General features: G+C 40.1%; 1 protein-coding gene across 2 annotated transcripts in view; it reads right to left on the bottom strand.

Moving 5' to 3' along the window:
• Positions 1–20,179, bottom strand: part of EMCN (endomucin) — a 55,812-nt gene extending 35,633 nt beyond the window's left edge. The window contains exons 1-2 of one of the 2 annotated variants that reach the window (XM_055702615.1): positions 19,927–20,179; positions 2,618–2,686 (exon numbers count right to left, since the gene is read on the bottom strand). In XM_055702615.1, the coding sequence (XP_055558590.1) occupies positions 2,618–2,686; positions 19,927–19,987 (130 nt within the window). In that variant the 5' untranslated portion in view covers positions 19,988–20,179. The remainder of the gene's footprint in view (positions 1–2,617; positions 2,687–19,926) is intronic. The other variant, XM_027812081.2, reaches the window with a different exon arrangement.
• Between the last annotated feature and the right edge of the window lie 5,910 nt (positions 20,180–26,089).

The following is a 26,089-nucleotide window of genomic DNA, read 5'->3' as shown; positions in this document are numbered from 1 at the left end:
CTACCTTCTCTCACAAAGGCAGTGACTTTCTGTTTAAAGTCTGGCCCTTGCAGAACTTTCTTACCCACACATTTTTAAAGAGGATTCAAAGCGCACATGGTTGGTATCAGAAGGAAAGTTTGGCCAGTGGACAATCTGCAAGTTGCCTACTGAAAGTCAGCAGCTGTACCTTCCAGCCATCCTCTAAAGCAGAGGTATACGCTCTTTGGGAGTTATACAGAGATGCTTCACATGGACTTCAAGGAAAGAGGTGCGGGGAAAGGGGCCTGGCATGGGTGGATGGGTTCACTGTGCTGCTGGACTAGACTGCTGACCAGCACTTTGCTGCATACCTGTTCAATAGGAGAGACGTTAACTCCCCAGAAAGAGGCATGAGTGACACACAGGAACACAGCTTACATATTACAGGTAAAGACCCAAAAGAGGAGAGACTCTACTAGTCTTTGTGCAGTTTTTTCCTCTTCTCTCTGCTGTCCACCTCGAGCCCCAGCTGAGTCTTTTTTGGCTAGCTTTTCCAGACCTTCTTCCTCTGCACTCAGATTTCTGGGGAAAAAGAGCATCCGGTAGGCCTTCCTCCAAGGTGTGCAGCAGAGTTTAGGATGTTGTGGATGAGATGAATAGTAATCTCTAGCAAGTGATATTCCCCAAGGTGAACTTGGTGCCCTTTGTGGTGACTCCTGGTAGTTCTCTCCTCCAGAGAGGTGAGATTTGGAAGCCAAGGGGAGGGGAAAGGGCTCCCTCAGGCAGCAGGGATCACTTCCAGCGGCTGCTGGTACAGAAAGAGGGGAGCAGAGCTGCCCAAACGTCACTAAGGTGATAGCAAGATTTAAATCAGCACATCCTGCTGTGCATGGATGGCATACTGCAGGTCCTATGTACCCCTGGCACATGCTCAAGGGAACAGACTGGCCAAATTGCTGCTGAGGAATCTGAGCTAAAAACCCTATAACTAATAATTTTAAGAGCCCAGCTTTCAGTTCTGTAATTGAATACTAACAGAAGGTGCTACTATCAGCTACAGAGGTTCATTTAAATCCCTGACAACAATCCAACATGTGTCCTACTACCTCTTCTAGCACTTTTCATGGATGGGATATGTGAAAGAATAGCAACAGATCATGACATCATTTTCTCTCATGTGACTTGAGTACTTCTTAATGCAGGGTTCACATCAGCATTCACATCACATATAAAAAAATAACTTCGACTTTCTTTCTCCACTTTCAGTTTGCTGGCTGTTCACCTAGAATACCATTGCCTCAAAAAATGGGCATGGTTCAGACCTTGCTCCACACTCACAAAGTGCTTTAATCTCATAGCAGGCTTCTGATGCTTTTCTCATAGGCATAAATAACAATACTGCTTTCCCTTCTGTGACAAAAAGCTGCAAGAGAAATTTCAGTGAAACGTTGCAAGAGCTCATTCACTGTGAGGTGTTGAGCCTTTATGAAATGTTATTGAAACAGCCATGAACATCAGGGGTTTTGAAACATAAAAGAACTGCAATACAATTTGAAAAGGACTAATTATTCTGCTGTAATAAACATAACATATGCATATTTCACCTGGCTGCATCTTATTCACCTCCATTACTAGCAATTCAAGTGTATACATCATATTCATCTCAGTTCTTTCAGCTCCAAACCAGACTCATTAGCATCTCTAGTTATCAAAAAATAGAATCCTGTGTCCAAATTTTCTTCTCTCACATCCATCACTTATTAAATGCAACAGTCTTCAATATTCAGGCTAATGAAGGAGAAGTTGTTTAGCTCACATGAATGAAATATGGTCAGTATTGATTTTTCATAGCTACAAAGCTACAGAATAAAGAGAACTGAATGGGTCAGTTGAAGATGTAAACCAGAATCACAGGCTTTTACCATCTGAAGCAGGTATTTTCTCTTTTAAGTCTTCATAGTTTTAGGACTTTAAGTTTGATCTAGTTAAAACAATCACAAACAAAAGAGAAAAGGAATGTAGTTTTTGAAAGTGAAGGCACTGGTGCCACCACCTTGTCCCCAAAAGTGAATCTTGATAATAATAGCTTCAGTTATCTGCTTCATAATAATAATAATAGCTTCAGAAGTTATCAGTAGCATTTTTGCAAACGACAGCTTTATACACATGTATTGTCTCCTATTAACTGAGACCCAACATTGACATATATTGTGTAATTCTTTACTATCAAAGTTCGTGTCCTCTTCCATCACTCAACACCCATCATGTCAGCTACTCCCTGCTGCCATAGCCCTTAACTGGTGCTGTTTCCCAAATTATTCTTAATCTGACAACCCTTGAACTATGAGTCTTAGCTAATTTGTTAATATCTGATCAAGCCTGGACCACTCCTTGAGAGCACAGGAACTCACAGAATTTCAGCCTTTTTCACTTGAAACAAAAAATACAGCCTGCTCAAATTAACTCTCTCCTTACTAAGACCTCTCAATTCTTTCTTATCAACAGAGTTTTATAAGAGGCCCAGGGAAATACATTGCTCTATGATCACCTTACATGAATTAATTCACCTAATTTCTCCCAGCACCTGGAAAAGCTGAAAGGTAAAAAGGCAATAGGAGCTTCAGAATACCACATAACAGCAAATTTGAACTCTTACCAGCTATTGATGTTGATGCTGATGCAAAAACGGTTGCATTGACGGTGGTACTGGCTGGACTACTGTCTTCTGAAATAAACACAGAAAGAATCTCATTACTTCAGCCACCTTCCAGATCTATTTAGCACTACATAAACATATAAGGCAGAAAGCAGCATGGACCTTCCTGGAAAATCAAGTTCAGAAGCCTATTAGCAAAGCAACCAAATCATGTAACTCTTCTAGCAATCTTTTCAAGCTGTATCCTAAATCTCTTAGCTTTTCCCTCACTGCTGTAATAGGGAACATCTGCTACAGTATCCTCCCTTGGACTGTGGGTCATTTTCCAACAGTTATTAGTGTCTGTAAGAGTAATTTGGAAAAAAACCCTGAGGCAATTACAGGTATTTTTTCTAGCTCCTCCTCTCCCTGAGTACAACCACAGCTGCTCTGGGTCTTCAGGGTGGAGGATTAACTAAAATAACTGACTGCAGGAGTAAGCACCTATTTCCCTGCCTTGGAGGAGCAAAATTGTACTAGCTTCCTGGCTAGTACAAACAATTCAGGAGGGGTTTTCAGCGTCAGCCCTGTATGTGAGGAGAAGAAGAGGATTCACAGAACATGGGTGGGGAAGCACCAGGCTGAGTAATGACTGACTTTCCCTATTTCCCTCAAGGCAGTGTTCCAGCTGCTGGGAGTTTACTGCAATAAATGATGCCAGTCTTAAAAATTCTAGGTCAAGATAGAGGTGAAAGTCTCCAGTGTTACAAAGCATCCAAAAAAACTCCCACCAAACCTAAAGTAAATTAATTTCTGTATCTTCTCCCTATGCTGAAAAGTTGTAACAGTGTAACTCAACTAGAATTTTGGCTTCAAATAAGATTTTCAGTCTTTGTATTTTTCTACTAATGTTTTAGTTAGGGGTGTGAGGAAGGGGGTGAAAAACTGACATTGAGTCAGAAACAGTGGCATTTCTCAATCATTTTACACTGCTGTGAGACAAGGATGGGCACATTTGGGAAGGAAGAGATCAGCTCTGTGACTGAATGGGAGAGCAAAATAGCACAAACTAATCCTCCAGTGCTTTCAGGTCTGGAGTGTGATGTTCTGTCATGCTGCATTAACATGCTGTAACACAGACATAGCAAAACTGAGTCAGGACAGCATGTCACTATTCTTGTGTGACTCCAATCATGGTAATATCTCCTGGCATTCTCTCTTTTTTTTGGATACAGGGCAGAACAGTCAGCTTTGTTCCCTTTGCTCAGCATGCTGCGCTCTGATTAACATTTCACGAGCACCACCCGAGGCCTGCCAGAGTCACAGATCTAACCTGGGAAAAAAAAATACATAATGCAATTGCAGGAGCTCTGCAGGCACATATTAAAGTCTAGTCAGATGAACCCTTACCTCCTTTTCAAGCAGTGTGTTATCAGCCTTCTTGGCACCTGTGCATTTGTAATGAGTCTTAGTTGGGATGTTGCCTCTTCCCAGTGAGTCCCACTTTCTTGGGTATCCTCTCTAAGTATGCTGCTGCCTTCATAATGCCTTGTCAGAGCACGTGATGGCCCAGTTTGATATGGGCATATCCCACATCAAATTAAACCAGTTCCCTACGTGCCTCCTGCTGCCCCAGCCAAGGATATGTGAACACAGTCAAGCTCTACACAGCCCCCTTAAAATACCGGTTTTCCTGCCATGTAGTTAACCAGTCAGAATAATGCTTTATAACCCACACTTGAAATACTCTGAAAACAAATCGTATCCAAATAGACGAAAAAGCGGTCTTGTTTCCCTAAATAACAAGCATTTTTCCATCTCTTCATTCTCATTATGAGCTGCTGACAAAGCTCCTGTAATTCCCCATGCCACAAGGCCACAGCACTAAAACAGAATGTTTTTTCAACAGTGCCTACATTTCATATGGTTTGTTATAACATCTCCCAGTAACTACCATGACTGTAACACCAGCTGAATGCACTAGCTGGCCAATTAGCTCATTCCCTAACTCACTCTTCCCCTAACTCCGCATGACTTTCTGGAAAGCCCATTGCAATACTTAGATAATTCATCCTTTAAAGGCACTCCATTTAATAACCATGTTGACAGGCTGAAGTTTTCTTAAAGCTAAAAAAAATAAGAATTTAAGTCACACTTTTGTTATGATTCACAATTTGCTGATTTTATCACAGGCTAGAGATAAACTAAGGTAAATTTGATTAGCAGAGTAGAATAGTGTTTATGAATTAATTGTTTTCTTAAAATGATGGATAATTAAGTCTACTTTAAAAACAAGTTGAAATCAACATGCAAAAATGCTTAAAACTCACCAGGATTTTGGGGGGAACTGGTTGATTAAAAGAAGTGCTAGAACTGGTGGCTTATTATGCTCTTATTTGCAGTGTTAAGTTGTGACTAAGTAGAATCCTATGGGGGATAAAAGCAAGAGATCAAAAATGATTGAGAACATAATTCTGGCCCATTAGAGACTGTTGCTAGACAAACAGACAGAAAGATTCACTTTTCTGCTCACGTCAGGTTGGCTGCAGGCTCAGATGAATGACAACCAAGTAAAGTTACACTTGCCTGGGTTTTGGCAAATTTAGGTGCAGTGATCCCTTTGATAAGAGAGCACCTTGATGTACTGTGACGTGGGAGTAGCCAAAATCTACTCAGCAATTGCTCCCATACACAAACCTCTCTCATTTGCCATGCTTGCTGGCAGTATACTCAGCCAAAAGAGCATGGGTAACCTGTGATGTAGCACCCTTGTGTCTCCAGAACACGCACAGAGCTAAAATGTGCTCAGATGTGACACTGGGCTGAACAAAGGGATGGTGGTGGTAAGATCCAAAAGGGGGAAAAAAAATCTGTCTGAAAGTAGATAACAAAAACTGGCAGAAAGATAACAGGACAGGAAGAAGATGAGAGGGGAAGGGCAGGAAGGCCCAGAGACAGTAAGACAGTAAGAGTGTCAGTGAAAAATAAGAAATTAAGAAGTGCTCAAAAAACGTTTGATCCATGGCCACAAGGCCCAAATGAAAAAAGAGTAACTGTTGAGTTTTTTTCTTTTAAGTTCATAGAATTTCCCTTTACTGTATTTTCTGGCTTGCATTTAAATGGTAATTTATTCTACGATTAAAACAACAGTACAATCATTTGTAACTGGTCTTCAGACATGATTTCAAAATGAATGAACTGAAACACTGAACCTACTTTCTTTTTTAAAATTCAGAAGTAGCCCCTGAATTCAGCCAGGGCTGACCAACGGCCACAGCTGTCCTCAAACTACAGCTTTTGATGCAGGCTTCTGTCTCCAAGGTCTGAGCTTGGAGCTCTCACAATTTCTTCCCCCTCTCTCTCATTATCTTTACCTTTACACTGGGAAGACTAAGATAATCAGGGTTTGACCTTGTGTTAATTAGGTGCCAGTTATTGCTATAATCAAGACAGAAAAAAAGCAGAAATGTCTGCATGATGTTAAATCAGTAATTCTGTTTATACACTACAGGATACTACAGGGCACAAACCACTAAGTTTAAAACACCACATGAAACAGCTAATAAAAAAGCGAACGCCAAAAAGTCAAAACAAAAACATTTTTAAAAATTAATAGATTGTTCAAAATATGTATTTATTATATTCATTACATGAATTACTGAATTTAAATGCTGTCCAGTTTGTGATAAATACCTGATTCTGAAAAGAAATTATTTTAATGGAAAAGTCACTATCATTACAGAAATACTGACTGTGAGAATAGTCACAGAATAGTGAGTGAGAATACAGAAAAAAATGGCCTGTTTGACATTTTTTCACTTGACCGTGCACTAGGTAGACAGGAGCATATGTTCATATTAAAATCCCTCCATTCAGCTGAACACTGGTTAGGCCACAGCTGAAGTAATTGGTGCAGCTTTGAAGGGACATTGAAAATGGGGTGGATGCCTGGAGCAGGTGTTAATGGAGAACCATAAAAATCATCAGGAGTCTAGGAAAAAAATGACCTCTCAGGAAGGACTGCAAAAATTGCATTTGCTAGCCCAGAGAGGGAAAGATTAATTGAAGGCATGATTAACAGTACTCAAGTAGGTGAGGGGCTGCAACAAAGTAATAAACTTCTCCTTATATCCACCAAGGATGAAACTAAATGTAACAGGCAAGGGAAATTTGGATTAGAAACTTTGCAGGTTTTCCAGTGCCCGTGTCAAGCTGATGGCGTTAACAGTCAGAAGCTAGTGTTTAACCATTTTCCTGATGAGGATGTAAAATATTCTCACTCAAAACCAGACCAATACCCAAAAGGCTGTAGCTGGGAACAATTACCAAAGAGGTGTCCTGAGGAAACCTGTACGTGTTAATTCCCTGCTTCAAGGCTATAAAGCAGAACATACAGGTGGTGGTGTTATATTATGTTTGGTTATTGTATATTATGTTACATTATGCTTGATTGTGTGACTCTGGGCCTTTGCAATTGTGCACAAGTCACAGATAAGTCAGTTTCTTTCTTGATTTCTATCTTTCCACACCATCAGAAATAAATAGTGATCTTTTCCCAGGAAGCAAATGAGAATTCTGCCATCCCCCACAACCATGATAGAGCCTCCTGTAACAGCTCCTCCAGTGGTATATGTGGAAAGACTGTACACTTCATCTGACATTTAGCCCTTTCTGGAGAAAGTTATAGCTGTCCTTGTGAGAAAAGCTGGTACTGATATTCTCAGAGTTCTCAATAAATAGCTGCTCGCTGACAATATACACGACCTGTTTACTCTTACCTTGGAGCTCTGTTGTCTATTATGTTTTCTCTTTCATTTTCATTTATTGCTGCTTCATCTCTTCATTCTTTCTGATCTTTCCTCAGGCTCAGTGTAGTTCTTACACTTCTCTTATTTCTGTTTTCATTCCTCACCCATATTTCTTTCCCAGTTCGTGACCTTCTACCTTAAACCTTGAGATAAATTTATTTTTTCTTTTGTAATGTATTTTTGTGTAAATGTTCACACATCCTCAAAAAAAAAAATAAAAAATTAGGGTATGCCTACATGAGTGGTTCACCTCCCATCAACCAGTCTTGCACAAACACCACTTCCATATGCAGAGAACAAAAGCAAGTTTTAGGCGCTGCTCAAACCCTACTCAAGCCCTCCAAACAGAACTCAAGTGCACCTGAACATCTTAATTTAGGGATCAAACTTAAGGTTTAATTTCTGATAAGAAAATAGAGATAGGCCTTCTACATGGGCCTTCTACCTGGTGAGGTTTAGCATTTAGGTGCTCTTGGGCTTGCCTCCTCAGCAATGTTTTGCAGAGGCCCAGGTTGCACTTCCAGTCAAGGGGGAGAAGGCGGAGTGCTACAAGCAGTGTTCAGGAAACCCAGGATCCGTTTTCTGCACAGCTTCAGGGTAATATTCTGCTAACACAGATACAAAGATGCTTTAAAGTAGCTGCCACTGATGCTTATGGGTGGTTTGTAACTATACGGTGCTGGCTAGTTCTCCAAGGATCCACCCGACTTCCTGGATGTCTGTGGCATCCACACTAGGTATTATTGTGCTACCATAAATAGTGTGTGAGCTTGCCAGTTTATAGCTCTCTTGGATGTATCATCACAAACAAAGTAAATGGCTATGACTGCAGAGTAGAGATTGCTCCATCCTCCCTGGAATGGCTATGTTGAACAATAGAGTTTAATCAGTTTAGATGGAGCTCCTGGAACTTAATCTGCCTCATTCAGATCAGCTTGGGTATTTCTATGCATTTTACTATATAGACACTCCCTGTGTCCCATTTTCCAGTCAGTAAAAGAGGAACAATAGCGTGTTCTTATTTTCTAGAGGACTACAAACCGCAACACACAATGGCACCCCACTCTAGCATTAATGGAGTTATGCAAGAAACAGAGATATTTGCAGGTCAAGATCTCAACTGTTTCTGCAGTTTTTATCATTTGGATCTTCTAGATTAAAAATATGGATACAACCTGCAAAGTCTGCATTTCCAACTGATCTCGGCTTTCTCAATATTTTGCTTTGTCTGGAGCATGTGTTCAGTGCAGAATCAACCTTCTGAAAATACTGCAGAAAGCTGTAACGTAGGACACAGCAAGGAATGGGATTAATTTTAGATGACTGTTGTTATTTCAGTCCTCCCTCTGCTTTTCTGCAGTTTATTTTATTTTTACTACATATAGCTTCCACACATACACACGTACAAATAAGAGCTACCTAATACCAAGAGAAATGTATTGCCAGGAAATCTGCAGGTTCAAGACAGGCATGTTTCTAAGAGCACAGGGATATATCTACAGTACTTTGATAAATCTTAAGAACAGTGGTCCCTGTAGTACTTTCAGCTTCATCTGAAGTATTTTGTTAAGACTGAAATCGTGATATAAAACCACCCAAAAATTAAAAAAGTGTTGTGTTCATAGTTTAGCCACTGGTTGGCTAAAAATGACTAACCCATACTATGCAAATTATTTAGAAAGCCAGCAAGCACTGTAAAAAATTATAGATGCTTCCAGATCACAAAAACTTCCATTTGGGATGTACTGTTAGAAGAGGCTTAAGTGCAATTATAATAGTATTGTTCAAAACCATCAGCTCTTTTCTTCCTATTCAAAACCCTTAAGATCACAAATACAAAATCTATGAACATTCCAGAATTTTTCAAAAATAAAAATATTAAAAACCTGCAGATATTTTGTTCTGAAAGTATTAGTTTCATAGAAGTAATACTTGTTCTAGTACATATAATATTTAAGGGCTCACACTTTGAATCTTCCCTGTATGGTCAGAGCAGCTGTATTTTAAGTGGGAACCAAGGTTCTGATGTAATTCAGTGAATTACATCAGCTGGAGCTGATAACAATGTGTAGTAAAGGATGTTAAATTAAACAAAGCCATTTGCAAACTTCATGAACTCCAAGCACACTCAAAAAAAGTACACAACCTTCTTGTCTTCATATTTCTTTGGTGTACTAAAGCAATACACAAGGCATGGCATGCCTCACACATGCATTCAGATGTATTTGTAATAGTATCTGCACACAACTGTTTGTTCTGTGACAGCACTTGGTGAAAGGAAAGTGCATGCCTAATAACAGTCCCATGCTGAATCACCACCACTGCAATATCATCACAAGTCAGAATTTCAAATTGTTTTTCCAGCCTGGTCTCACAATGCTTTTGCACTTCTGCAAATGCTCTTAATGCAGCCTTCTGCAACATAAGCCTTTTTTCTACTCAGGATTTTCTCCGCTATGAATATCTTACAATGGCAACTGGAGGGACTGTGTTGATCCTGAACAAAGCTACATTGGTCATGTTTAAGGTGAACCCTTGTAAGATGTAGTCAGAAACAGGTAATGCTAAAAACCATAAGGCAGGGAGAGAGGCCACATTCTTCGCCACCTGATGCCAACCATCTGGAAGCCTGTGACTCCCGCTGCCTAGGGAGGTGGGAAACCACCTCCCATTTGCCAAGCTGTTACCTTCCTTTCAGTCACGCCTCTTTAGCAGCAAACTGAAAACATACTATACAAATCCAGCATGTTGAGATCTTACATTTAAGTTCAACTTTCTACCTCTGCGCTGTAGCTCCTGGTCCTGGTTTGCAGATTGGTGTCACAGGACAGAGACAATCTGCTCTAGAAGAGTGGGAAGAAGCATGGGCAAGAGCATGGGGAAAGACACCAAGGCAGGAGGGAGAAGCTCCTGGGCCAGAAGGGCATAGCACCCTCCCTGCAGAAAGCAAAAGCACCTGAAAACAGGAAAGAGAGGAGGGTGTTAGGGAAGACCATAAATGCAAAGCTGCAAAGGGAGACAGGGACAGGGCTGCTTCTGTGTGGCCTAGGAACAAACAGCAGCAACTGGGGTACGTGGGACTTGGGTTCTGCAGAGGAAATGCAAACCAGGTAGGCGGGAGGCACCCGGCAGCAAGAGCTGAGGAGAGGAAGGAAAGGGAGGTAGGTGCTGCAATTTCCCCAGCAGGGAATGGGAGAAGATAGGAAGCACTACCCCAGTGCTCCTCCTGCTCACCCACGCATGCAGCTACCATGACCCAACACCAAGCACTAGCAGGCAGCTGGTAGGAATTACTAATTCCCCAAGCAAACAGCACTGCTTCCAATAAAACCTGGTCAAAACACCCAGCAAACAGGGAGCCACCACACACGCTGAAAAAGCAGCTGCCAAGGACCAGCCTCAGCTAACATGGCTGTAGGCTGTTGAAGGCTCCCCCTCAACAAAAACAGTAATGAGAAGGGTTGGATGAGTGCCCCTGTGTTTTATTGATTATCTGAAATAATGCAAGCACAGCATGCTTTGCCCCTCTGCATGTGTGGACATAGAAATCTGGGCACTTAGCAGCCAGTTTCATGGTTTTGTTTATCAACTCAGAAGAAATGCAAAATCTCTACCAAGAGCTTTTAAATCACCAGCTTTCTCAGTGCACTTTCTGCTCCTATGTGAAGCTTGGTGGATGTCTTTATTACTGTGTACTACAGAGGGATGAGCACAGTGTTTGCACTCTATAAAATAATAAATGTGCTCAGCATGCTCATCAGCACTCCAGCCTGCCTTGGACAAAGGCTCCAAGCTCTGCACTTCTCTATTTAAACCTGTTAAACCTAGTAAATAGGTTTTAATTAAACCCTTTAAAGCTAGCTAAACCTGGATTGTCACCCTTTGATGGTGATGTATTTGTCTGTCTGTGTGTAAAATAAAAGGTAGGAGTTACTAATGGTTATTTTATAGTATGAAAAATAAACTAACACACCCCCCTTGTGTTAGCCATGATAAATCAATTTGAAAAATGTCTTTAATGGGTGCAGTTTTCTATAGAAAGAGCTTTTTACATATTGTGCATTGCTGAACAGAAGAGGAAAGAGAGCCCCTTCCCCTGCAAAAAGAAAGAACAGAAGCATTGGTATAAGTCACCCCCACCCAGAAGACAGTAATGATGCTTTTTCCTTACCATGCTATTTGCAAGCCTATTTTTGTTTCCCAGGAAAGAGTGCATTTGGGTAGGGCAGATATATAACAGCCAGAGGGGAAGCTGAGCCCAGGTCAATCGGTAGTTCTCTTTCGCAATGTGCTGCAGCAGTTAGTAAAATCATAGTTCTTTTGTGCTATGTTTGTGATCCAAATGCATCTCCAGCAACATGACTAATTGTATAATTCAGGAAAGGGTCACTGCAGTGTCTGCTATGATGTATTTATTTTTAGCACATCCGGGAATAGCCTAGACACCCATTTCAGCCACACCCGCCCATGCCACTCTGTTCCTGACAAAGCTTTGAAAGCCTCTGGAGCACCAAAACCCTGTTCCTGTCAGAAAACTTCTGTGAAAACACTGCAAATTACTTCTACAATTAATGTAATTCCATGCTCGGTTGAGTCCCTCTTCATCTTTCCCACACTGCCTAGAAAAAGGTTAAAATGGTACAGGATATCCCAAATGGAAAGCCCAAATTGGGCTTTGCAAGCCCAAAGTGGAGAACGGTCTCACTAGAGTTATGTTATATGCAAGGATGAAGGATATATTCTGAAAATACCTGATTTCTGTAACTGGCCCATACAGGTCATAAAGCTGTGAGTATCTTGCCAAGCTGATTGAATACTCACGTTATTTTTAATTCCTACCAATCTGATACAACTGCTAAGCTCAGATGTGAAACTGAAATGCTTTTCTCACATGCTTCATATTCCAAAGTATTCCTATTAAAAAACCAAAGTTAATATTAGGAGAGCACTGGAAGCAGAGAGTCAGCACTGAGGACCTACACTACCAAAGCGCAGTGCGATAGCCATGCCAGCACCTACACTGATAACCACATTCCTAGTGGAGCAGAAAGTGGACCATAGTCAGATGCTCAGGCTTGTCAAAACCCTGGGTCCCAGACAGTGCACTAGGAAGTCATGGTGAGCCTGGCGCTGATCATCTCATGTCGATGAACAGCTATAGACATCACTTGTACTTTTATTGGCAATTAGCATAGTTTTATTCCCCATGACAATTACAACAATTGTGAATGAGTTGTTCCATTCCTACTTAAACTCTTCTGATCATCTTATCCCTTGGCCATTTCTTCTATAAATAACCAATTCCCATTTTACATTTCGCACCTGAAAATAGTATTTTCTGGCAGTTTGTGGAAACGCAAGGTGACAGCAATTAAAGAGTGAGCAGACAGTGCACTGCAAGAGTCACCAAGCCAGTAAGATAAATTGTCCACTAGTTCACCTAAATTCAACAGCATTTAAGACACACTAGCTACATGACTCCATTAGCATGGGGAATGGCATGCAGAGGGAAATATTGGATTCTTCTGAAGCCATTTGAACTAGACAGGATAAAATGTGCAGTCCTAGACCAGGAGGTTTTTGCCTCTAATACCTGTGCTGTGTCCTTCCCTTGCTGTCATTGGCACATTTGAGGGATTGGGTTATCTGGCATAGACTTCTCATTAAGTTTTTCCTCTTGTTACACCTTGGAAACTACTCTAGTGAGTTGTTGCAATTGAAACCCAACAGTTTGGTAAATACACTTGCTCTCTCCTGAACCACAGTAAATATACTAACACACTGCTTTTATAAGAAACAAACTTCCTAGAGAGAACTCAAAGCTGCTCTACTGTAATAACCTTTCTGGGCAGCCAGCTTTTGTTGTTGGCTACAGTTTCTAAGACCTATGTGTTTTGTGGCAAAGCAGACAAACTCCATAGTAAGTTCAGAAAGCTCCATAATTCAAAGAATTCAGTAGTTTTCAGAAAAAGATTTTAATCATCCTGTGATTGGTTATGAAATGAGTAACTACAATCAAATTGTATGTGGTCCCCAGATATTTCTTTTGACATGTCACAGACTTCTGCCTTTATGACTGTCTGTAGGAGTCAAGGGTAAATGAGGTTTGGACAACTTCACAGGATTTTCAGAGAGTCTAATTCTGGGGGTGGGGGAAGCCCACATTTTGGCTTTTGGGGACTTGGAATGGCAGTAGAAGCATTAGCCATGTATCATGTCCAAAGCTGCCCCTCTCTACCTAACACGACATGGGGCATTTGGGAGTGAAAATATTTGAATTTCTCATTTCTTGCCAGAGCAATCCTTAACATTTTTGCCATTTCACCTAACAATGTTTGGTGATAGTTTTGCTTCCACAGCCTTTGAATGAGTTTGCAAACACTGATATTTACATCATCTATATTGCTATGATATAACACCCATGCTGAGATGAGGAGGGGTAATTCATCTGTCAAAGAAAGGTGATTTCAGACTATGCTCAGACTGGGATAGACAGCACCACACACATTAAACATTTAGAAGGTTATCAATACTGTATTTCAAGTAAAAGCCTAGACTCAATGTTGAACATGCTAAAAAGTAGGAAAACTGGTTAAAAATGAAGCAATAAATGGGGCTTTGATCACTTTGAATAATTATCATGCAATGAAAACATGCCTCAACAAGTAAGGAAGGTATTTTACGGTAGAAAATAATGCAAATCCTTGGACAGAAAGGTTAGTAAATCTCCTGGCACTCTTTTCCTCAGACTAATCCAAAGCTTTTGCCATTCTGATCAGTTGTTGCCTCAATAGCCAAACCTGTCAAGCCCAAATACAATATTAATCTCCTAATAAAGACTATGAAAAAAGAAATCTGCAGGAAGCATAAATGTCTCATTAATGTAATCAGGGATTTAATTGATTTAACCCTAAAGTTTTAATTACACTGACACTCCTCAAACCAAGTACCACACTGAGAAATTACAGTACTAAGACAAAATGAATGTGCTTCTTAGAATGATTACATATCTTGCAGAAATATTCATACAGCAAGGCTGGTGTATTGCTCCCATCCCAGCAAAATGTGTAATTTTGTTACAGTGATAAGGCAAGGCAGAAAGGTTAGACTAGATAAATATGATGCAAAACTATGTGCCATGTGCTCTGTGGTTTCAGCAACCTGAGATACGTTGCTATCTACAACATGCAGCTAACACAGAGGAGCACGTTACTGCCATTGGAAAGAGAGATTAAAAATTGTTGTAAAAATACTCTCTTGATAAATAGGCTAGGATTTGCACCTGTAAAAAAGTCAGGCAAGCATCCACTTTCCACATAAAAGCAGTCAAAAATGCTTGCCCTATTGCTAGTTTGAAATGTAACCTTTGGAGCATTAGCTAGTTAGTCTGGCCTGAAAGGGGCTGTTGTCCAGCCTGGCTGCCAGGAAAAATAATTATTTGTAAATAATTTGAATGACTCCAGACCAGCCTCTAGTACACATGCAGGTGGCATCAGAGAGCTTCCTATCCCCTTCCTACCTCTCCTGCAAGGGGACAATAGCCCAGCAGATTATATCAGCAAGCGATCATCAGAGCACAGCTTTCTCACATGGGAGGAAGGTTCAGAAGGAACATCACAGAGCTAGCATCATATTAAATTGTGTCAAACTACTTTTCCTGTTGCAGATACAGCGTGCTGCTGTTAGGGCATCCAAAGATCCACTTTCATGAGATGAATGCCAAGGTATTGCTACCCAGATCAGGTGCTGGGAAAATGACAGTGGCTTGCACGGCAGAACATGGTGTGACTCAAGGTTTTGACTCTGCTGTTTAAATTTGGGACACCTATTTTCAGAATGCTAGCTGAAATCAAAAGTAAATGTTTATCTTCTAGGGGAGCCAAGTCCTTAATTCTTGACTTGTATTTGGAAATAACAGCTGTTACTCACACAAATCCAACATTGTCTCTCTGTTTAGAGAACTGCAAAATAAAACCAATAAAGGGTCTTCCTTGAGTTGTCTCACCAAAAAACACAAACTACACCCCAGCCCTCCTTAATGAGGAACACAAGTAATAAGGAGTAAAAAACTTTACCATGTGATTTTACTGTGGGGCCTTACTCATCTTTAGACTGTGAACTTAGCCTGGCGACTGAATGGTACCAGTTAAAAAGAATTCCTTTCCCAGGTTAAGAGTTTCTTAAAGATTATTTTTAATTTGTATTTTTGCAGGTTTTTTACATAGGACTCAGCTGTATAAACAATTGAAGACAAAATTCAAGGTCCTTTCCTATCTAGGAGAAACCCACAAAACCAAACCAAAACATAAGCCCTAGCAGATCCTTTTTCCTAATTTATAGAGGAGTAAAGACTAATAAGAACTTTAGGTTTCAATCTGAATAAAAGAGACACCTAAATAAAAGACAAAACATTCTGGTAAATTTTCAGAAGAGACAACCATTTGTTGGGCATTTTATATGGCATTATGTATTCTCAGGTTTGGAGCCAAATACTGCAGGCAATTTGCCCTTCAAATTCAGTTTCCATTTATTTTGGCTGCAAATCATAATCTCCTTATCAAGCAGGTATCAAGCCATCTGCTTCTGTCCTCAGTAAATGCAGTAAACTTGCATTTGGGTTTGGGGCTAGAACAAGCAGTTTTCTTCTGTTCAGTTTTAAATACACCTTTAAAATCCATCAGGCAAAACCAGCCAAATACAAGAAAAGTCTAATGAATGAGAGGAATGTGTCAGGGGGTGGGGTGGGGTGGGGGTGGGGTGGGTGAAGAAGGAAAAAAAATCTGTGCAAGAAAAGAAAATCTCAATTGAAAGCTACAGTAAGCTCCAGCACCACAATTTGATTTTTGAGAAAGCTACTCTTGCAAAGTGCTAGGAACAGTGGAAACACCCCAAACATATTTTTCACAACAGGCAAACTCTCAAGACATTGAAAGTTTGAGTTCAAGTAATCTAAAGTCATGAAAAAGCAGCTGGTTATCTAAAGTTTATTCACATTTCTCAAATTTTCAGGGATGAGACAAACAATCTGACTGTGATAGCCTGTGCTTTGCTGGTGTCTCCCAGGACACAGCCATAAACGTTAACCAAGAATGAGGGGAGAACATGCTCAAAAGAGTTTAGTTAGTATTTAATTTTAAAAATGATTTTTTAAAAAGACTTGAAGGATTGTGAGCTGAGAGCACAGAAGATGGAAAAGGAAAAGGCTGTCCATCTCCTCCGGTTAACATCAACAAGAGCAGAGTTCAGGTGGCTGCAAATGTATGTGATCGCTACAGGAGCCCTGGTTTAGTGTAACTGTTCTCAAGCTATCAGCCTGGGAGCTGGGATTAATCTGCTGTGTTGTAGGGTTGGGATGATGTCCCAGGATCCACAGCATCCCGTTAATGGGGAAGCAGGGGGATTGGGAAGCACATAATTTAGGGTTGGTCCACTGTGTAAAGGAACAGGTCCAAATTGATTCAGTGCTTTTGTACCAGGCTCTCAATACCAAGATTTTCTGCTACCTTTCCAAAATGAAAAACACCCTTAGTTTTTTTCTAGTGCCATAAATTTTGACAAGAGCACTCTTGGAGAAAGGTACTGTTAGCTGTCAACAGGGGTCACTAATCAGACGTTAATAAACCCACTCACTGTACGTCCACAACACAATATGTTCCAGCTTTTGTATTTGAGTGAATAACCTGAACACATCCAGACTGATGCCAAAAAGAGCACAACGCCATTCTTTTCTGCTGTCATTTCTGCAAGAAAGAAACCTGGGTGTCTGAGTAAGAAGGAAGCTGTTGTGTGCTACAAGCACTTTGTGGAGGACATCTGCTATGGTATATAGCCATAGCCATGTAGTATTACAAGGCCAAGGCACATGAAGAGGTAACCTCTAAGCACTTACATTATAAGCACATGTCAATTCCTCTGCCCTCTTATTTTAAAAGAACAAACTTCATCTTTACACATTTTAAAAATAATTACTCAAGAGCATTTACATTTGATTCCTATCATTTGGCAATATATTGTCTGACCCATTCTGTTGTCTATAGTTGCAAATGCTATGAACCAACCCAGAAAGAATTTCCGTTTGGGATACATTTTGGAGCAGGTAAGAATAAAGGACAATATGCCAGGAGGACTGAACACCCTGAGATGAGCACAAAGGAACTCCTGCTTTAAGCATGTTATTTAGCTCTCAAAGGGTTAAGAAAAGCCTCTAGAGGAGGGACAGTTGTCAGGATGCTATCAGCCTGCATATCTCTACATAACCAAGCCTCTAGTAATTTGCTGACAGAGGGTGGATGCCACCAAAACATTAGGGACTTCTGAGGATGCAAGATCGATCCTAAGATGAATTAGAAAATTACCAAGAAAGCACCAGCAGCACACAGGCTGAAGACAAGGCATGAAATTTGCAAGCCCCACAGGAGACTTGGTGCATTCTTTACTAACCACAGTGGAAACATCCTTGACCACTTCTGCATGATTTACAAAAGATAAAAAGACAAGCATTTTATGTGTATTATGTGAAGAGGCTGCAAGCCCACACATTACTTGTCTTGGTAAGCTTTGAAGATAAACTACCCTAAAACCTGGGAGGAGGAGTATTAAAATGCTGGGGTGTGATTTGACCTTTTCTAAATTTTACTAAGCATAATTTTAAAATACTAGAAATGTTTCTGAGCAACTGGAGAAATGCCTTGCTGTTGTCTCCAATGTTCAAAAAAGGGAGATGGAGCATGAGGGAGACTGATGCCACCATCCTTACCATCCATTCCTCTTTTCATGTCATAAGATCCTGCTGTTACAGCCCAGATGTCTAGGACACTTTTGAGACCACAGACAGGGGAAACCAAAGACTTTGGTCCAGCCTCATATAACAGACAATAAAACTGCTTCTGTCGTAACAGGTCGATGCATGGGTTAGCCTAAAGGAAGCTTGACCTGATGATGTACTTTGACAGGGTAGATAGAGACATACTGCAAATCTCCCCACACATATTCTTAATCTTCTAATGTGAATTTACCAACAGGATTTCACTACCATGTCTACCTTGCAATAAAGCATTTTTTAAAAAACATATTTTTACAGAACCAGAATTGTTCCAAACAAATGTATCCTATATAAAATTTGCTTATTCATTGTCATCAGGTCTGCCCCATTCATATCACGCAGAGGAGGGAAAATCCTTTTTAAAGAAAGGATTGTGTAAATTTGACAGAATTCCTCCCACTTTTGCATGTTGCTTTCTGATAAGCTTTATGGACTGTTGTGTTAAATATGCTTCTTTTGATCCAACTCCACTTTGCTTTTCAGAAGTTGTGAAATTAAAGGTTTAACAATGACAGGAAGACTATTTATACTAGGAGTAGCAGACAGAGAATAAATAGTACCTCAACACAGACTTTCAGGGGTTTTACTTACTTAACAGTTTTAAAAGCAGTTATTTCTGTGGCACAATCTTATTTTTAATCTCCTTTATTGATTTTTTTTTCCTAACAGCAGTTAGCTCAAGTAATAACATGAGCTTCACCACAAAAGATTTCTAGACTTTTAACACATAATCTGAGTGAAAGTTGATTAACTTTAGATCAGTTAATCCAGTATTATCAATTTTTTAACTTCTGATTCATAAAATCCCTTACAGGCAATCTATAGGCATTTGTAGAAGCTTTGGTTATAAGTATTCACACCAGAGGGCCAGCAAATGAAAGTACAGATAAAAAGAAGACTGGACTTCAAATGTATCTTTTGACAAAGGTGACAATAGACTCTGGCCCTTGTTGCAGTTTCTTTCACCCTTTCAGGTTTTACTAATTAATTCCACTTTAAAGGTCTGATAGAATAATGAAAGCTGAAGAATAATGAAAACAGCAGTTCAGTGACCATATAAACACCACAAAGTTTGGTTAAATCTGTGCATTTGAGAATAATTTTTAAAAGATACTGTATTCAGTAACTAATATCACGCCTAGGCTTGCATCCTTCACTATTTGACACTCAATAACCGCTGTAAGCTCCTATGTCTTTGGGGGCAAAACTAAAATAATTTCTGAAAGATACCCTTGGTCAAACTCATTACTGGCATAGTGCCAGGAAAATCCATCAGGATAGAATTGATTTGCAAGAGCAGTATTTGCAAATCTGACAGACATTTCAATTCTCCCCTTAAAGCCATCTCTACAAAAGACGCATTATTTTAAAGAAGAAAAACAGAACAGAAAACCTTTGTAAATATACCTCTGCTTTTAACTCCTTTCAGATTGAGGAGCTTCATGACACCTAGAAAGAGAGCTGTCACAAAAATACAATGGCAAAAAAGTTTTTCGCAGAATACATACAACTCAACTACCAGTTAGTACCTTCTCCTCCTCCAACACAGTTTTTAAATCACTGAACTGCCAAGAAAAAAAAAGAAAAAAAAAAGAGGGGGGGGGGGGCTAAAAAGGCATCCAGGTACTGACAGCTAAGCTTTTGCTCACAAAACACCCCACAGATGTGACAAGTCTATCCAAAAAAGGCAAAGAACTTACCTCCCACAGTGCAAACACAGAGTGTGGCTAGGAAAAAGAAGGCAATCCCCAGGAGCTTCATGCTTGGTGGTGGTGGTGCTGTCAGCTCTCCCTCACACAGCTGGGCAGGGAGTGCTCTCTCACTCTGAGGCAGGCCTTAATTACTCCATGGAAAAAGGTGTGTAGAGACTGTGCCTAGCCACTGCCCATTCCTGCTTATTTTGGGGACTTTGATAAAGAACAGGAGGAAACACAACATACTCCCTCTGGGAGTTCAGTGCGGAGGAGATTTATTGTTTCAGTCCTTACAGGAACTCCTTTTCTTTGGCAGTGAACCATGTTTTTGTTAATGCATTATTTTGTTCTTCTTCAGCCTCGAGGTCAGGAAGATTTTTGAACTGAGGCAAATCGTTCTTTAGAATGTGCTATACATCACCAACTTTCATACTGTAGCTGGGGATCCTTCTAAAGGGGACATTTATGAGTAGTGAGGGAGCCCAGGTAGGGGGTGAGGGGATAACACAGCCAGGAATGGAGGAGCAAAACAAGAAATCGGAGCCCTCACCTGGCTCTTCTTTGTGTTGCACAAAGTGGCCTTACTGAAAATTACAGTTGCTTCACATTAAAGGCAGAGTGCTTCCCAGAGAGAGAGAGCTGCCATCCTGCCACAGAGAGGATGTGAGGGGCCACCAGCACTAGGCGAGGAAGTGATGCCTGCAAGGTGCCCCCAGCAGGGAGAGGCTCTGGTCTCCACAGAGTTAGGGCTGGATTATGTGGGTTTTTTCTTTAAATAAAAAATGGTAGTATTATGTGTTGTTTTTTTTAATTTGAAAAGTTGCAACTAGCTTTGAGTGTGTTTGCTCCATTAGTAATGGAAAGTTTTTTTTATTCTTCTGTGTAGGTACTTGCTGTGCCATGAGGTAGGAATACACTCCCCATAGTGAGCCAGTTACCTGGGTCATCTCATAACCCAGGGCAGAATCGCTGTCTTCTCCTCAGGACAGGCTGATCTGGGAAATTTTGATCCCCTTCTCACAGCCATTCCTCTGACTTCTGTGAAAGAAACCTGAACACAGCTGCAGAGCTAAAGGCTACCAAAACATGGTATTTTAATACTCTTGTGCTCTGTGCCTTAACGATTCAAGGCAGCTGATGGCAATTAATCACAAAATTTCAACCACAATGAGAATGCGTTACACTATGTTTGCTCATCTCCCTCTCTCACAACTTTTAGGAAAATTTGGTGGAAAGCTTGACCTCACAAACATCCTGACTCATTAAATATTCAACTTTACTTATTGCAGTAATCAAGATTTTTTTTTCCCTCATGACTGTTTCTCACTATAAGGGGAAGTTTTGGAAGGGCTTCACATGCAGGAACTCCTAGGAGCTAAGCCACAGTGTTTCCAGCAACAGCACTGTTTTATTTATGGAATGAGGAAAACAGTAGCAGCTCAACATCATGTGTGGAATAACTTTTGTTTAGTTAAAGAAATTATATTTCTACATCTTAATGCTATGACACATCCTCTGCCTACCGCAGGTGACAGAAGCTGGTGCTCAACAGAAATCTGATGGTAGACAATGAATTTCTGGCTCTTCATTTGGACAAACTTAGGTATTTGCATTCATGAGAGATGCCAACATATAAGTTCTCCTTACTGAGACTGTTTTCACCATCAAAGTAATACAAACTTGACTCAGAGTAGAGCTGGGCCACACAATGACACTTTTGTCAAGTTGGTCGAAGCATATGGCAGGGACTTAGCATCAGTGCTCTGTTTTTATGCTAGTTTTGTGCCAACATGAATGGGCTAGAAAAGCAGTAACTACTTGCAGCAGAAAGCCTTCAAGCAGAAAGATAAATATGAGCATAGGGAGTGAATTCATCCCAGGTTAATGCTGTTTCTGATGCAAAAGAGGGACTCTAACCTTTTATTTACAGCATTGCCAAACCACCACCTCAAGTGTTAATATTTCTTTCTGTATCCTTTTTCAGGATTATTTTATTGACTGAAATGAAACTTCTGCAAAATCTAAGAGGCCTGAGGACAGGAACCCTTCCTTAGCTTTTGAGACCCAGAGAAACTATCTGAATGCCTAACAGAATATTGATTCAGTTCTGCGCTGTTCATCCGAGCATCATCATCACAAGGACTCCTCAGTGTTCTGCTGCTGCTGAAGATGACTGTGGTGTTTACCTGCAACTCACTGAAGGCAGAACGGGCACAGAGTTTTGCAGCCTTGCAGTAGCTACCCATATCACAGGTACCAGTGTGGAAAAAAGCTCCCCAACCTCATGGTAGTGGTTAGGAGGGAAAGAGAAAGGACCAAGTGTCTTTGCCTTACACCATGTCATACAACTCAAGTTGTACCTCAGAAAGTCCTAAGGCAACTTACTGCCTCCCTGAAGCATCAGGAGAACTGTATCCCTCTGAGATGCTCACTAACATCAACATCAAAGGCAGCTAAATTTTGCTAGATCAAACTTGGTATGAATAGCAGCAGCATGCAGAGTAGGAATAATAGGAATAGAAGAGGAGCAGCTCAAGTAATTCACTGAAAGAGAAACTCTGGCCAAAGCTGAGATGTAGCTTCTGGCTTGGAGTATCTGAGCTGCAGAAAAGAGATTTTCTCAACTCCTGTCAATGGAAACGTGGGGTTTTTTTTCCCTTTAAAAAGAAATCAGTTAAGTTTTTAAAAGCTTCCAGTGATCTTTGTAGCAAAAGATTATTCCTCTATGTGTTTACTGAAGAGAAATCTTCTCTTTTCCTCCCTATGAGCAAATAAGTTTTCCTTTATTGAATAAATGTTGTTCTTTCTTTCCTCAAACCAAGAAACTTAGCTTCAGTGCCAACATGTGCTCTGTTTTATAAAGAGAAATTTGGTCATCGGTACTGCTGCCAACTGTGGTGTTACTGCCAGTGCTGGAATATCTGGAGTTTCACTTCGAGCCCCAGAACAAGTGACTGTGTGACAGTCTCAGTTTCCACATTTTTTCAAGTAAGATTTTAGCCCTCCTAGTTGCAGAAGAAAACTTGAAACATGACCAAAGAGCACTCTAGAGAATGAAAGGACTCTCTGTTTTAAAATACTGTTATTTTGTAGTCCAATAATGGTTGGGGTAGCCCGAGTTATATATTTATTTTTGCCAGTGTGGTATTTCATTATTAAAGGAAACCCTTTACTGCCACGGTGGATTTGCAGTTACAGATTTATTAGTCTTAGGCTATATTTATAGATTCTTTCTTAGTTCACATTGCTTGGACTAAAACATTGCCCTTTTATGCACAGTTCTCCTGTGAGGTTCAAATAATCCTTTTCAGATTTAGAGAATGTAAAAATTTTACATATCATTCAATATGGTTGAAGCACCACTGCAAAAAACAGGAAATAATACGGACAGCTATGCTGTCTTGCTGTGGGCTACTGGCAGTTTCAAATGTGCGTGCAAAGAGTAAATTCATCAGTCTTCACAAAAGCAAAAATAAAAAGATACAAAAGATACACAGTCTTTGATGATTTACTGAAGTGAAGAAAAACACACTGACTAAATCTGCTGGCCTTTCCCATTGGTGCCTGCTATCCCTTCCACTGATGCTTATTTTCACTTTTATAGCAGCATGGTAGGAAAAAGGCAGACAAGACTCAAACTCTTATTGCTTTGCTACATCTGTATTTCAGCAAATATATCTAAAGTGATATTTTATCAGAATTTACCTATGACTTACCTGTACATTTGGTTATACTCCCTTAAGCAGGGTAAATTTACATTGAAAATGCAATTGTATCATGTAGAAATACATTGCTTAATTATGCTTTCTGATATTTTAAAAATTGTTCTTAAAAGTACTTGGTTTAGGCTATTACAATACATTAAAATTTTACTATATAGTAGAACTCCAAAGAACTTGAATATAACAGTATGAAACCAAGATATGTATGGAAGTTACTCTGAAGATTCATGCTGAAGGACATTTTAAAATGTAGATTATTTTGTTCTGAATTTTTTATGGAAGAACTGGAACATCTCAGGGAATAGAAATGTCACTGCCCAAATTCCTTTGCACACAATAACAGTAAAAATATGAAAGATCAGGCTTGCAAATGTATTTAAGTGCTTAAAAAACCCAAGATAGCCACCTATTCTTTGTAGCATGGAAATGCTTAAATCTCATTGATTTGATTCAGAGCCAGGCGCTAAAGTGAAAAATTCCACTAAATCTCTGTCTACATGCCTTTAGGTAAGCACTGAAGACCAAAATGCATTTAGTCTGTATTCAGTACTCTTTTTATGAAAGATATTTTCAAGGACAAATCTAATAAAATTACTGCAACTCTAGCTATCAGGCTTGAGTATTTTTTATTTGCAATACCAACAGACTCTGTAAGGATATCTGTCACTGTTTTTTCCTACTCTTTCATACCTGAAACTCTACTGAGGTACTACAGAAGGATATCTGTCACTGTTTTTTCCTACTCTTTCATACCTGAAACTCTACTGAGGTACTACAGGGAGTGAAAATATGTTCGAAGGAACTGACTCAATGTTTATTCACTTGCAAATGATAGAAGTCAGGACCATATTTGTAGAAATGGAGTTGTCACTCTGCTAGAGTGCCAAATTTCAAAGGATGTTGTATGTTTGAAGTATTCAGAGTTACATGTCATTGTCAAAACGGTGCAGCAAATTTATGCTCCTGAGATATCTCTGTCCATCTCTCTCTCACTGTACGCTCCCATTCTGCTGCAACCAAAACATGAGATAGAAAGAGGGCTCTGCACTTAAGTGTTTCATGTTTCCATTCCCAAAACTGTATTTCCATCCTAAGCCACAGTTTATTTCACAGTCTCATGAGTCCTGGGTATCAATAAAGACAGTCTGATTTTTGTGCTCAGTCCTTATTTCCTAATCCAGTAGACAACATATGTTAACAGAGGACACCAATTTACCCTATACCAAACGACCTGGTTCATTGGCTTCAGAAGTTACTCAGTTCTGGATTATGCACTTGAAAAGCTGTACTTGGCTGTTTCGACCAGTCACCCTGTGGTTTCTCTTGACTTTGTGAGCTCCTCACTTGGAGTTGCAACGGGCTACTTAACAGCCAAGATTCTTCTAAGGACACCATTGTAGGTCCATTCTTTCTCTGTTGGTGGGTTACTGGTGTATGGTTATTTAAATCTTGCTTGTCAGAGAGAAGCTTAAGCATAACTACAGTGACAGAAAGAAGAAAGCTATGAAGGGAAAGGTGCTGCTGCCTCAAGTCATATTTCATGCTTATGTACAGGGAATCAGGAGAGCTGGAAGAGAGAGACCATAAACAGTCATTCTAGGGGTATAAAAAACGGGGCTTGCAGAATTAGAGCAAGGAACTTCGTGTCATGTAAAGACCCACACAGAATGTGTTTATAGGCTTTGCATCCTGTCCTGAGCTAATGAAAAGGGAAATAGTGAGTCAGTCTCAGTTTTTCATGTTATTTGAAATGCATGGAATGATTATACGATTGGCTGTCTCAGAGGAAACAAAACAGAAGTATGTGTTTGAATCATGCCTTAATTTCCAAAAGGCTGAATAAGCCCAGCCACTATCTATCCAGACATATATCTCTTCTTTATTGTTGTAAACTACAATGAGCTCTTTCTTCTTGGGCCTGGTTAAAAAGTTGGCAGTAGTATGAGACTGCAGTGGACCTCAGTACTGAAAAGCAAGATGTACTTTCTGTTCCAACTGTACTTGTCAGTTTTCCTGTGCAAGATGTTGTTGGACATTAAGCTTCTGCCGAGCTGAATTTCTGTGGCTTCTCTTTTCCATTTGGTTTCCTCTGCACAAGCAGTGGAAAAATGTATCAGATTTCTTGTCTGTCCCATGAGGGGATACTCTGTGCATTAGTCTGTCTAAGTTATAGTTTTTAACAGTGTCAGCTGTGTTTTCAGATGACTAGTGCCAGAAAAGACCATCTTAGAGCATTATATATATATCACATATAGAGTATGTGATTATAAAGAGCCTATTGAACTGAAATACAAGTATTATAGCTTTCTCAGCAGCCAATGCTATGGCTGTGCTAGTGTCCCAACATCTATTGTAAACCTATGTTTTCATCCACTCATAAAAGGAGTCAGTGAAAAAATGTGTCCAGAGTCCTCATTGCCCAGTTTTGTTTCTTTTGGTCAGCAAGG

Source organism: Falco cherrug, chromosome 1 (genome assembly GCF_023634085.1).
Source record: "Falco cherrug isolate bFalChe1 chromosome 1, bFalChe1.pri, whole genome shotgun sequence".
Taxonomy (NCBI): domain Eukaryota; kingdom Metazoa; phylum Chordata; class Aves; order Falconiformes; family Falconidae; genus Falco; species Falco cherrug.
This window is presented reverse-complemented; position numbering and strand designations above follow the sequence as displayed.